At 36.5% G+C, this 13,762-nt stretch overlaps 2 protein-coding genes across 4 annotated transcripts; both read right to left on the bottom strand.

Moving 5' to 3' along the window:
* Positions 1 to 414: 414 nt before the first annotated feature.
* LOC149402043 (defensin Ec-AMP-D2-like) lies at positions 415 to 1,300 on the bottom strand. Its single transcript, XM_089609311.1, has 2 exons — positions 1,026 to 1,300; positions 415 to 759 (listed from the first exon to the last, which is right to left on the bottom strand). Exons 1-2 carry the CDS (start codon positions 1,087 to 1,089, stop codon positions 590 to 592), a joined length of 234 nt encoding a protein of 77 aa, XP_089465437.1. The 5' UTR covers positions 1,090 to 1,300; the 3' UTR covers positions 415 to 589.
* A 3,976-nt stretch (positions 1,301 to 5,276) lies between these two features.
* Positions 5,277 to 10,562, bottom strand: LOC149402044 (UBX domain-containing protein). 3 transcript variants are annotated; one of them, XM_089609494.1, is made up of 10 exons: positions 10,346 to 10,562; positions 10,123 to 10,259; positions 9,958 to 10,044; positions 9,301 to 9,499; positions 8,544 to 8,621; positions 8,368 to 8,436; positions 7,915 to 8,058; positions 7,366 to 7,468; positions 6,637 to 6,917; positions 5,277 to 5,647 (listed from the first exon to the last, which is right to left on the bottom strand). In XM_089609494.1, exons 1-10 carry the CDS (start codon positions 10,445 to 10,447, stop codon positions 5,483 to 5,485), a joined length of 1,365 nt encoding a protein of 454 aa, XP_089465620.1. In that variant the 5' UTR covers positions 10,448 to 10,562; the 3' UTR covers positions 5,277 to 5,482. The 3 variants fall into 3 exon arrangements, with proteins under 3 accessions (XP_089465620.1, XP_089465619.1, XP_089465618.1); XM_089609493.1 differs by having other exon boundaries at positions 6,637 to 6,920; XM_089609492.1 differs by having other exon boundaries at positions 6,637 to 6,935.
* Between the last annotated feature and the right edge of the window lie 3,200 nt (positions 10,563 to 13,762).

The raw sequence follows: 13,762 nt of genomic DNA on the forward strand, positions 1-13,762 counted from the left end.
CTTCGTGCTCCATCACTGCGGCAGCTCTGGTTGCAAAATTTAGGAATGCTGAGAAAGTAATTTTTTAAAGTGACAATAAACTCATCATGGAGAGCTTAACCAAATCATCTTTATGCCCTTTTTTGGAATTTTTTTTTTTAGAATGTATTAGAGTTCGTTAAGGCTTTCACTACTGTTTCGTTTGTATGGACCCCAGAGATGTAACAACGGGGCTGCGAATGGTCTTTGTCAATGGGCTTATCGTAACGATTGCTTTGGATTATACGGCGAAAGCCGATTAATTCCTATGCAAGGGTGCTCTTTTCCTCTACCAAGCTTCCCAAAAAGGAATGATTCGGAAGGTTTTACCAAGGCCCAATTTACCTTGAACCCTTGGGCAAAGTTGTTACATCTATCGCTTCTGAGGAAGGGAAATCCAAACTAAAACAAGCTTGCATTAATCAACGATCGCAATTGAGAAACACATCAACATCAAACAAACAAAGGAAAAATGAACTAAAAACAAGAGACACACAGACAGAAACGCACATAGTTATTCGATCACGTAAACAAAGAGTAGATAATAGGACACAAACTGTCATGTGCATTTTTAACAGTGCTTGGTGCAGAAGCAACGGCGACGGAAGCCACGGCAGCGACCGCCTTGGAAGCCCTCGTTGCGGCAGACATTGGCGCAGTTGCTGCCCCTTCCGCACACCCCTTTGTATCGATGGCTCTGCGACTCACACGTCCGCCCCTCCGCCACTTGTGGGCCCATCCCTACACCATTTAGAGAGAGAGAGAGAGAGAGAGAGAGAGAGAGAGAGAGACATGTTATTGGTACATCTATGATCATAGCTTTCAGATATTGCCCTTAAATTTACGTATTCTAACAAAAGAAGTTCCAAACTGATTTTTCATCTCTGTTTCATAAGTATAAAATATAAGATTATGGTAGTAATTAAATTTGATGGTTCTAGACTTCTAAGTTCTAACCTAGCCGGCCATGATAGAGTAGATAAAAATAAGAGAGTAAAGTATATTACCAGAAGCTATCAGCAGAAGGATTGCGAGGAAAAAAGCAGATAGTAGATTCCTTGAACGGTTCATGTTTTTTTTTCTTGGTTTCTGAGTCGAGATTTTTTATTTTTATTGAGAGAGAGAGAGGGTTTGAAGATGAATGTTTGCAAGAAAGAAAGGCACTTCAAAAGGGTTTATATAGAGTTTTTTTATTCAACTTGCGATTGCGAACTAGGGCTCTTTCGGAGTTAGTGAGAGAAAGAAAGATATTAAGATTCCTAAAGTATTAGTAATGCATGTTAGCCACGTATAATGAAAGAAAGTTTTCAAAATAATAAATTGAGAAGATCAAAAAAGATAAAATACAATCCGTGACATGATAAGACATGAATCATTTTCCCACGACAATGTTATAGTGATACTCCTACACTTACCTGGCGCACTATATACTAAAGTGTGTGATTCTTTCCTATGGCTTTTGACATCACAATATCTGATTTGATCACATTAATGCTTTTGAATGTTTGGACACATCTCTTTGCCTTATAGGGTTCACACGCCACGTTAAACACTCCATTATTACTGATTCCTTAGCAGTCTCTCCTCAGAGCACGAGTTACTATACGCCATATTTGTACATGCATATTGTCAGATTGCAAAAGCAAGAAAAACTTTGACACATTTCAATCACCTCTAAATAAATTTATATATATATATATATATATATATATATATATATGTATATTAACCCTACAGATAAATATTTCTTTCAAAGTTCAAACAAAAAGACATTAATGTTAAAAATGAAATATTTGATTAGAGCTAAAAAACCGTTTGGTCTGATAAATATATTTTAGACTTCGTGAGTGGAGATGGTCAAACACACTATTATTGCTATAAAATATAAATAAATTTATCACGAGTGAATATTCATTTGGATGAATGAGAGTTTTTTTTTGCCTTTTTTTATTTGGTTAGGAAAATATTTGTATGAGAAATGAGAATTAAACCCACAACATTATATTCTCATGTAATTTTGTTAGAACCATTCTCGTGATATAAATATGTAATGTGGTGTGGGTGTGGAATCAATGGAGCGTTGTCGGCAGTACTATTTTAGGCTTTAAAAACAGATGATGCATCGATAAAAAAAATTAAAAATAAAAATAAAAAATAAAAAAGTAAAATTAAAAAGCTTTTAGAAAAGTATGGAAATATCTGAATTGGTGGGCCTGTGTCGGCAGAGCTGTTTTAGGCTTAAAGGGGTTTTAATTGAGATTATTCTTGAATTATGATTTTTAGAAAGTTTTGGACCAAAATCTAATAATTGTTTTTTTTTTAACGTTGATTATTTTCCTAATGGATCCTTAATATATAAACCAAACATGACAAAGTCCTTTCACATACTACGTAGTCAAACATTTACTAAAAGGAATCTTGATTAATGGCTTATTATGTAGCCATAAGTTATCTTGAGGTTAACCATGATTGTATTCGTACATAGTGGCTTCAAGACAAAGAGTTATAAATGATTTTAACTTTAAGTCTTGAGAAGTCTTATTGATGCAGCGTGTTTTTTGTTGATGAGACAAATGGACTACGATTGTTGATTCGACGCACGAATACCCAATCGAAGAACCTTCCTTCGCCTATTGATTCACTCACGAATACTAGGTCTCGGGCATCAAATCGGGTCCTCACACGAACACACGAATTTGGAGATAAAAACACAAAGATTTTAATTTTCATTCATTCTAATCTCTGACCACCAAGGTTGAAAATGGTGATTAAATACAAGTCCAAAGGACAAGAAACACAAAAGACAAGAAAATCAACGTACAAAATAAACCCAAAAGACAAGAAAACCAAAGGACAAACAAACCCAAAAGTCACACAATTAAATTGTTAAAACATTAAATGGGCCGAGATATTTCGAAGCAGAATAAATTGGGTCTGGGATTCGATTTTTAACAAACTGTGCGCCATATAATAAAGATCTCGTCTTTCTCTACGATTTGATATGATGTACACGAAAATCCGACAACCGAGTAAAAAGATACGGCCCTCTGAAGTTGGACCGACAGATTGGGATGCAGAATTCGACCCGCAATCACTTATTTAATGTCTCTATAAGTTGTTTAGGAAGAACTATTGAATCTCATTTAGTTATTAGGTATTTCACCTTTCTAAAGTTTCTTGATTCCCCGTGTGCTCCTTCTTCTCCACGAACAAACACCTTAACCATCCATGCCATTCTCAAAATGGACGGGGGACATATAGTATAGGCTAACTCGTTATTTGATTTAATTGAGTCAACGAGATGTTCATTGAAACAATGACACCGTTTGACATAGCTTTACTTTTAAAAAAGTTTTTTTTTTAGATTATGCTTTTGAAAAAAAAGTTGTTTTTCCCAAAAACTACGCAAATTTTGATTTTTAATTTTTTTTTCTATATTTTGCAAAAGCACTTTTCAATTTTTACTAAAAATTACTTTTATCAAACACTTTAAAACGGTTGGCTTTTTAGAAAAAGCTAAAACCAAGCTTAATAAACTAAGTCAAACAATATAAGATGTTTATAATAAAGCAATATTTTGAAGAATCATTTCTGAAGAGAGAAAGAGGGAAATCGTTTTCAAAGGTTTCTCTGGCTCTATGTTGGACGAATTGGAATTTACCCCGATCCTTCATTTATAGTTTTCACGCTTTTCAATTTTATTAAAAAATACTTTTATCAAATACTTTAAAACGGTTGACCTTTTAGAAAAAGCTAAAACCAAGCTTAATAAACTAAGTCAAACACAACCAATAAAAGACGTGTATAAAAAAACAATATTTTGAAGAGTCATTTCTGGAAAGAGAAAGCGGGAAATCGTTTTCAAAAGTTTCTCTGGCTCTATGTTGGACGAATTTGAGGTTTACCCAATCCTTTATTTATAGTTTTCCAAAATCCTAACAATAAAAAAAATGTTAGGCACTTTAGTTTATTTTATTTTATTCCTAAAATATCTTAACCTCCAAGATTTAAATAAATAAATAAAAGTACAAGCCCTATAATTTATTTGGGACTGAACGTCCAACCCTTACTCCACTAGGCTTGATGGACAAAATTTAAATGTTTCTAAAACCGACATAAGCGTAAGTGATTTAATTTTTACTTAATTATTGATAGCTGTTTTCTCAAAACTCTGTTGACGATCTAAAACGTGTCGCGAACTCATTGTTCAAGCAAGAATAGGTTCATAAATCAAGGCTCAATAACCCTTGAATATAACCAAGGAAATCGGAGAAGTTAGAGGTTACACAAAGACTAGTCAAAACAAATGTTTATAATGGCAACGTAAACACGTGTAACAGTTTAAGACCAACGCATGTCACTGAGTTATCAAAATAACTTAACATGAGTATAGAAGACTACGGAGTTATTAAATAACTACTCAGTTATCAAAATAGCTTACGTAAGTATAGAAGACTACGGAGTTATTAAAGTAACTACTGAGAGACGTGGGTCTGATAAACTTGTAATCTAACCTCAGACAACATTATAAAAAGGAGGCAAAAGGTGAAACATCATTTGGAAACACACTCGAGCATAATTACAAGACGTCAAGAGCAATCTAACCTAGATCACCATTGTATCAACCGGACATACTCGACATATACTGATCTCCACTGCGACAATTTATATTTTTTCATCAAACCATAAGTTTGTTTGGAATAGAATTGCACATATATATTATATATAGTGTTATGAGAAGATTTTGTCAACACCAAATCAGACTTCGTAGAAGATAAAGCAAACACGTCGAGTCACAAGCGAGGCGTTCTTGAGCGGTAACCCTGGTTTGAGCACGAGTATTTTTACTCGAGGTTTTTTTTTTCTCGCATATTGCACGCTTTATAGCAGTAAAAAGATTCGGCTGATCAATTCTGTGAGTTGGGACTAATGACCCTCCACCTTGCATTTTTTATGTACATCGGGCTGGCTTCTACCATGAGTCGTTTTTTTTAATGAGTATACAGTAACAAAAGTCTTGATCTTTAACTTCATTAAAATAAATTCAAGTTGATCTTAAGAGACTAATGAAATTTCAAAAGATAATTAGGTTTTGATATCCCGCAGTTATGAAAATTAAAGCAGTAGAACGATGACTGCGTAGTGGTACAGTCATAAAGATGTAGAATAATTCATTTTATTATAAGATTCAACGGCATTGAATATGTTCAGATTTCTATTGTTGACTTAAAACTTGGTATTCAGGTCATGCGAGTATATGTTCAATACATGGGACTTTTGAAACTGGCCATTAAACATAAATAGTTGTCTCGTGTATTCTAGTCTGGCTTGAGAATGTACATATTTAAGGGTGTAAATAAACATTTTAGTGACGGGCTTTCAAGCGGGCCAAGAATGGCCAAAAAAAGACTCGAACCTAAACAAAAGAGAACTTGAAAGTTCAGGACAGTAAATTACCGTGACTTCACTCCCACGTTACCGAAATCATGGAGTTGGCAAGACCCGACTCTCCAAAAGTCAACTGACTCTCGTAATCGAGGCCCTTTGAAGCTCCTGGTATTGCGTGAGTCAACCGGAACGGCCTTGTCTCAGCTTCCTTTACCTGAGAGCAGCAAAACGACCACAGCATCTGCAGAAGAAAATGAAAAACGGTTAGCTCTGTTCAAAATTAATTTAACTAACACCCACAATTAACGGGGATTCTAAATGCTTGCTTTGAAACGGCCTAACATTAGCAAAAAAAGCAGAGATTTTATAATATATACCTAAATTTTACCCATTTTTAATCAGGGTTTAAATCAGGGATTGAAATACCGGCAAAACCGGGAGAAAATCGGTCGGTATATCAGTTTTTGGCACTTCCCGGCGGTATGAACAAAACAGCTAGATACCGGGAAAAACACCGGTTACCAACAGAAAACCGAATCGGTTACCGAAACTGCGAAAACCAAGTCAATTTTTTTTAATTTTAAAAAAATTGGGCCAATTTTTTTTAAATTTTAAAAAATTTCAACCAATAATCATAGGCCAACTTTTGAAATTTTAAGGCCATGATCGTGAGCTACAATGAGTGTTGAATTGCAAAACGTGATGTATTGTAATGAAAATATTGTAAACTATTTATATTTTTATCTTAGGTATGAAAACACTTTTTTATAATGATGTGTTCACTAGATACCCCTCGATAAATCCGGTATTTGTCGTTAAACCACGTCGGTAACGGTAACTTCATCAGTATAGTTTACCCGTACCCACACTGGATACCCCGGTAAGCTATTGGTATCTCCCGGTAACCCAACAAAATCTAAGTCTCGGGGTCAACATCGGTAACAATATTTCGATCATTGGTTTAAATCAAGACTTTGAAGAAATTACTCTAATATCAATCTGAAATCATGCAAACTATACCTCCGTAGATGAAGTCAGTCGAAATTTGTCTAACTTGATTACAATTAGTATCATGTACTTGTTATTATAAGATTGGGTATTTTCAATTTAGCCAAAAATAGATGGCATTTTAAATTCATATTAAAATGGGTATAAGCCTATTCATATTGAATCACTCAGGAAACTAAAGTTTTAAGTATTCACATTTACTATTTCTTACTAAGTTCTTACCTGAATCGGATCAGTTCGGTTGAAATTCCGCTGAACCCTTCGGCCATCTGGAAGACGAACTCCAACCCTACATAGAAGAGTCTTATCAACACCCTTGGGTTCTTCCGGCAAAGGTGGATAGCTTGGCTTTTTCTCCTCCGGGCATTCTCTCTTATCCTTTTCCACACAATTTACAACTTCGTCCTTGGAATTCGATTCTTCACCAGTTTCCTTTACGGCTTCCATGGACATTGCCAACGCTCGCAACATTTCCTCGTCTTCTTCACTTGTCTTTTCTGCAACTACTGGGACATCCGAAGCTGTTTAACAGTTTTATATATGAGAATCAGTGATTTTCTTTTTCACAACTGTGGTGTCCGGATTAATCCCAATTCAAAATACAAGACAATGGCATTATTGACCAGGAGAATGCTCAGTGACTTCAGAGGGAATCGAACCACTAGACCAACCCCTCGGGGTTCATGAGAAACACAATATATAACAATCAAAACTAGATTCAAGCGAATAGAGCATCTGAAGTAAACATGGGATTTTCAGTTAACCTTAATCTAAATCCCAAAAAAAGATCAAAAAGGTTAACCTCTAGTATGAAGGCATTAACTTCTTCATACATAAACAAAAGAAATAAATAAGTAAATAAAAAAGCCTTCTGACATTCACATTGCGTCGATAAAAAGACTTAATAGGACAGAGGTAGAAAAAAAAGAATTAAAGGAGTTATTTTCACACCTTTTGTCTTTTGAGGCTGACTTGAAGGACTTTCTCGGGGACGTTTGTGTGACAAAGTCACATGATGATCCCTTGGGCCACTCTCCATATAATGCAACAAATCCTAAAGGAAAACATGAAAAATCACACGTGACCACATGAACGTTTGATGTCTCTAGTCCAAGACCCCCGGCAGATCCTTGAACTAGCAAAGCTCAGTTAGGGTTGCAATCTAGGCCATTTGATTGGGTATTCGGAAACAACGGACAGATGTATATACAACGATAAACAATTCAATCTGAAGACCTTTGGGAAATTATTTTCAGGCCTATAGGTATTTTGATTTGGACTTTTAATTACGGTTTCACTTCTGATAGCCTGACTGATATCATTCGAGATTAGTCAAGTTTTCTGTAGTATGTATTTTGCTTCTTTCTAGATGGAGCTTTCTTTTTCTATTTTTAATCTATTATGCTTCTTCTATATATAATAAGTATAATAACCACAACAAAATTTGAGTATCCCTTTGGAGTTACAGAAAATAAAATTAATAAAATGATCATGATTTACCTCTAGAAGGCGTTCTGGTTGAACCATTCCATTCCACGACCGCATTTTTTGACCAGTGATGGGATCAATAACTAGCACTACAGGGATTGAGCTCAATTTGTAGTATGTGCAGACTTTTCGGCCTTCAGTTGTATCATCATAAACCTAATTTCAAAGACTGACGTTAAAACAATATGTGATACTAAATAGATTAGTATAAAATGTTGATCAAAACCAGAGTTAACATACTGATTATTGAATTTAATTTAATTCAACATCAGATGTGATCCACAAGTTAGAACAGTATATATATATATATATATATATATATATATATATATATATATATATATATATCTGCCATGTTATTCGATTATATTGAACATATTTCTCACACAAAATATAACACATCTGTATTAACCGTTGCAATTAACACATGGGAAAACTCAACACTCAAGTAAATAGGCTACAAACCTGCCAGAAGATGAAATTAGTACCGATAGTTTGAGAGACAGCTTCGTTCGCCCATGTATCTCGATTAAGCTTCAAATAAATAAATAAATACATAAAATGGTCATAAATCTACTGTACGTTTTCATAAGAACTGTTTTCGGCTAAAATCACAAAATAAAGCAGCCAAATGAAGTTACCGTATGTGAACTGAATTCGGTCGTAGATTGCAAGTTCACGAGAAGCCATTTGTCCTGAGAAGAGGCGGCGCCTTTAGCCTGCAAAAATACAATCTGGCTTAGTTTACATAAGATAGGCAACTACACATTCATATTCAATGCAATTTAGATTCCATCATTATTCATCCCTGAAAATATGGTTGGATATTTGTAAGGTATAATATCCACAACATATTTTAAAGTAAAATTACTAATTTATCATATTTTGAGAGTAGGAAAATATACTTTAATTCTCTCCTTCTACCCTATGAAACAACAAAAGGGTAAAATCAATTATATTGTACCCTTCATAATCTCATTCCTGTTTCAAACATGAAGCCCTTTGGAATAAAATCGGAAAACCTATTACAAAACAAAACACTAATCTAATTGGTAACTTAAGTGTATTGTAATATTATCAAAACCTTATTGTTATATATCACTCTCACAATATGAGAGAACTGTGTCTTATTTTAAATTTGAGATAACAGGATCAACACTCTTTACGAATAAGAGATAGCTACAATACTTTACTATATATACGTGTGTAAATTGCATATCTGACAAGGAAGAAAGAAAGTTGAAAGCAACTTTGCATTGCATCCAATAACAATGCAGAAGAGGACAACATCCTTACTGAACAAAACAATGAACCAAAAGCAATATTCATTTGGTTGTTCATATAGATAGCAATACGGATATGATAGAAATGAATAACGGATTCTTATATAATAGATACCTTTTCAAACGATCCCTGAAACATTAGATGAAAGGGTGGACGATACAAGGAAGCAAGATTATCTCTTGATTTTTCTGGGGTTGATGCAACACCCTGCTCCGATTCCCAAACTCCAGGGCGTTTCACCTCCTCGTTAAAATTACGGAAAGCAATCACGGAACTGGATTCAATTGCTGGAAGTCTCATTGCACTTGATGAACTACAAGACATGACAAATACATGCAAACTCATTTTTAGAAGTAACAACAACAGAGCAAAAGAAAAGATTGCGATAAGGAGCCCTACTTGCATTTTCATTCGCAAAATTACCAAAAAAAAAATAACTAGGACAAGCACATTAGCACAAGTCATTACAAACTAACCAAAGAAACTAGCAGTGCCTCATCTACAAGACAAGCATTGAGAAGAGAAAGAATTAAATCAGTCACCACATAATTAGAAATGGTGCCAATTGGGAAGTCAAACATTGAAATTAGCAACAACAAGAAAGGTCAGCGTTCAAGCCAAACACAGGGTTTCTCAAGAACTCTAACAGTCAAACGAATTACATTACAATCACAGCTAAATTAGTGTATATGTAATATTTGGATTAGTACTTGTACTAAAAGATCAAAAAAAAAAAAAAAAAAAAAAAAAAAAAAAAAAAAAAAAACATACATCATTGCATCATCATATAGAGCTTCCCTGATCACCGGTAAAGGAGCCCTAACTTCATCACCATCACCAAAGTGTCCCAAATCGTCACTGTATCACAAAACCAAACCCATTAACCAAAGCAACTAAATCTCTCATCACAAATCCACCATCAATAATGACCCATACCGAGAAGTTCCCTCCGGTAAAGCCTCGAACCCGTCTACCGGCGGAGCGCGATCCGAGGACGATCCCGCCGCCGCACCGCCAATTTCACCGCCGACGTAAAACAGCTGAATCGCCTCGTCGAGCTTCCAACTCGTGGCCTGAACAAGAAATCATTAATCTTTTGATCTCATACCAAACCGGAGCGATGCGAAGAGATAGTAATCGAAGACGACATAGAAAGAACCTGCAAGAATTGGCGAGCGGTGTCGGCGGTCTGACCGACGGCGATTTCCAAGAACGAAGAGACCAATGTCTGCTGATCGGCGGGAGAGAGAATACTCTCCATTGCTGATCTGGATTCGTGGTCTGATTCGAGTTCTAGACGAACAACATTCACTTGGCTCTCTCACTCCTCGAGCTCAATTTGTAGGGTTAGATGAAGAGCCATTGGAGTTAGATTTATGGATAGTTTTTCTTCTTTTCGTTTCCCTGGGGTAATTTCCATTTTCTTTAAGCCAAAGGAAACGACATGTCTTAGCCCTTGTTAAAAGCAAAAACGGTATGTCGTTTTCTTTTATAATGATCTGCTTCTATGCATGATTTCTCCCAGTATCTCACGTACCGTAACAAGCATATCAATTTGGAAATAAACTTGAATGCGATGGGATATAGATATTTGTCGCTCGAAAAAATGGGATAACACGTGGTAACTCGCTTGGTCTAGCGGTAATCTCACCCTCACCTCGACGGAGAGGTCATGGGTTCAAGTCCCCATGGGATGCAGAAATACATGCCCCTAGTATTTATTCTAATAAGTATGTAATTTTGGCCAATAGTGCCACCTACTATGTAATCTTGGCCGATAGTACCACATGCGCTTTGCACTGCTAATATATCATGTAATCTTGGCCGATAGTGCCCCTACTAAAAAAAAATGGGATAACCGTCTTCATATCCCAAATGACAACAAGGACCTTGACGAGGAACACAATACTGCAGTCTTATCACTACAACAAATACACTCAACAGCCTCAATGTTTATATTAAGGAATAGCCGCTACAAATCGAGGCTAAATAACCACGACATTTAGGCTATAGCCACGACAAGTCGCAGCTATTTTAAGTTTCAAATTTTCATTTAGACGGACCAATTCTTGCGCTTAGTATTTGAAAATTTTATAATAGCATCGACTTATGTCGCGGCTGAACACTTACAACAGCGACAATAACCACGACAAATCGCGGTTGAAGCTTGATTAACTTTAGTATAAACTTATTTATTTCATCTCTCTCTCTCTCTCTCTCTCTCTCTCTCTCTCTCTCTCTCTCTTAAATCTGGATCACCACTCTACCAACTAGAGCCGACTCGACAATATCCGGGGCCTTGGGCAAAATTTCATTTAAGGGGCCCAATTTTTTTGAAAAAAATAATTTTATCATCATATAAATTATTAATAAATACAAAATATTTGAAATATTAATAGAGCGGACTAGATATCTAGCCCAAACAGCCCATCTATTTTAAAATTATAGCTCAACTATTAACATATTTAGGAAAGTAGCCACTTTGTTATAATAACATTCCAACATTCCGGTAATACCCTTAAGCGTTGTTATTATTAATTGTCAAAGTAAATAATATTAACGGTAACAAGAAAATAGTAAATCTCATTACTCGTAACAAAAACAACAGTAAATCTTATTAACTGTAACAAGAACAACAATAAATTTTATTAACTTCCATCTCCGCCGTCTCTGGCACCGGAATCCGAGTTTTCATCAAAGTTTCAAACGGCGAAATCTCAACCCTACCTTCAAACGGTCGGATCTGTGCAACCGCATGACTCGATGATGTTCGAGATCGTTTCGGAGGAGGATCGTCACGGTTAATCGAATTAACTTTCACAGTTAATCCGATTAACTATCACAGTTAATATGCAGAACTGAACTTGCAACCTTCAAACGGTCGGATCGGCGCAACCGCGAGACTCGTCGATGTTCGAAATCGTTTTCGAAAGAAGTTCACAGTTAATCAGATTAACTGTGACAGACAGTTAATCAGATTAATAGTGATAGTTAATCTGATTAACTGTCGAACGAAAAACCCTAGAATCTGAAATCGCACCTCCACCACCGCGTGCGCTGGCCCTGCCTCTGCCGCCCTCGAGTTCGACACACGATTTAACTCGGAATTTGACGACCCGAGCGACAACCACGTCGGAATCAACCTCGGAACCACCGATGAGGAGAACCGGTGCGAGCTTCTCCGGAGGGGACATGAGGCGGTGGCGATCGAGTCCTAAGTCTTTCTTCGTCGCCGGTGACGGCGAGTCTCCGGCGAAGATCCGGTGGATCGAAGAGGAAGATTGTGGTGTGGTGTTTGGGTATTTGGGTGTGGTGTTTGGGTGTGGGAGAGAAAGGTATTTTTGGGATTTTAATCAATGTTGGCTATCTTTTAAAATAAATTGATAGTTTGGCTACTATTTTAATCTTACCTCTTAAAAGAGACTAGATACTAATAAATATCTTATTAATTACTATAAATAAATACTACAGATTAATACAAATTTAATAAAATTATAATTACAAATTAATTAATTTAATAAATTATAACTACAAATTAAGTTATATAATAATTTTAGATGTATTAATATATTTATTGAAAAAATAATTGGGCATTATTTGGGAGAGGGGCCTTGGGCAATGGCCCTACTTGCCATCCCTTTGAGTCGATACTGCTACAACCACCACCGCGCACCATCATGGAGACCACGACCATCACTCCGCCAACCACAACCACCGCAACCATGCACAACCACTCCGCCAATCGACCACGACCACTACCGCGCACCATGCACCACCACTTTGCCAATCGACCACAACCACCATCACTGCGAAAATCCTAGAAATTTCTTCCCTAAATCAATACCACCACCGTCCGTGAAAAAACCCAAACTTCTCAAATAAAATTTTTACTTATGCGTCGTTCGAGTTCTCTCTCTCTCTCTGATTTCTCTCTCCGACAACCTTGTGCGTGTGTGTGTTCGTGAATGTGTGTGTGTGTGTTAGTGTCTTTGTGTGTAAACATAGTGTGTGTTCGTGATGTATGTATTTATGTGTCCGTGAATGTGTGTGTGTGTGTTTGTCTCTATTAATGTATATCGGCGCATGTGTGTTTATTGTGTGTCTGATCTCCAACTCAGCAAGCTAGCCACAACTCATACCCGCCGCAGACTAAAGAAAATTTCAGCAAGCCACAACTCAGACCCGCAACGTCGTGTCATTTCTCTCTCTCTTTCTCTCACTCTCTGACTCATTCTCTCTCAGCCCCTGCCTGACCCTTTTCCACCTTAACCCATCACCAATCGTGCACAACTCAGACCTACCACGTCGTGTTGTTTCAGGTACGTACGTTCTCTCTCTCTCTCTCTCTCTCTCTCTCTCTCTCTCTCTCTCTCTCTCTCTCTATCTATCTCTCTCTCTCTCATACTCTCTCAGACCCTGCCTGACCCCATTCCACCTTAGCCCATCTTCAGCCGTGTCCTGAGCCCTGTGAGTCTCTTCTCTCGCTCTATACATATATATATATATATATATATATATATATATATATCTGACTCGTGTGTTTATGTGTGTGACAAGAATATGTGTGTGTGTGTGT

Source organism: Urtica dioica, chromosome 3, assembly GCF_054948205.1.
Source record: "Urtica dioica subsp. dioica isolate 48M chromosome 3, U.dioica_male_clone48M_v1_H2, whole genome shotgun sequence".
Lineage (NCBI taxonomy): Eukaryota > Viridiplantae > Streptophyta > Magnoliopsida > Rosales > Urticaceae > Urtica > Urtica dioica.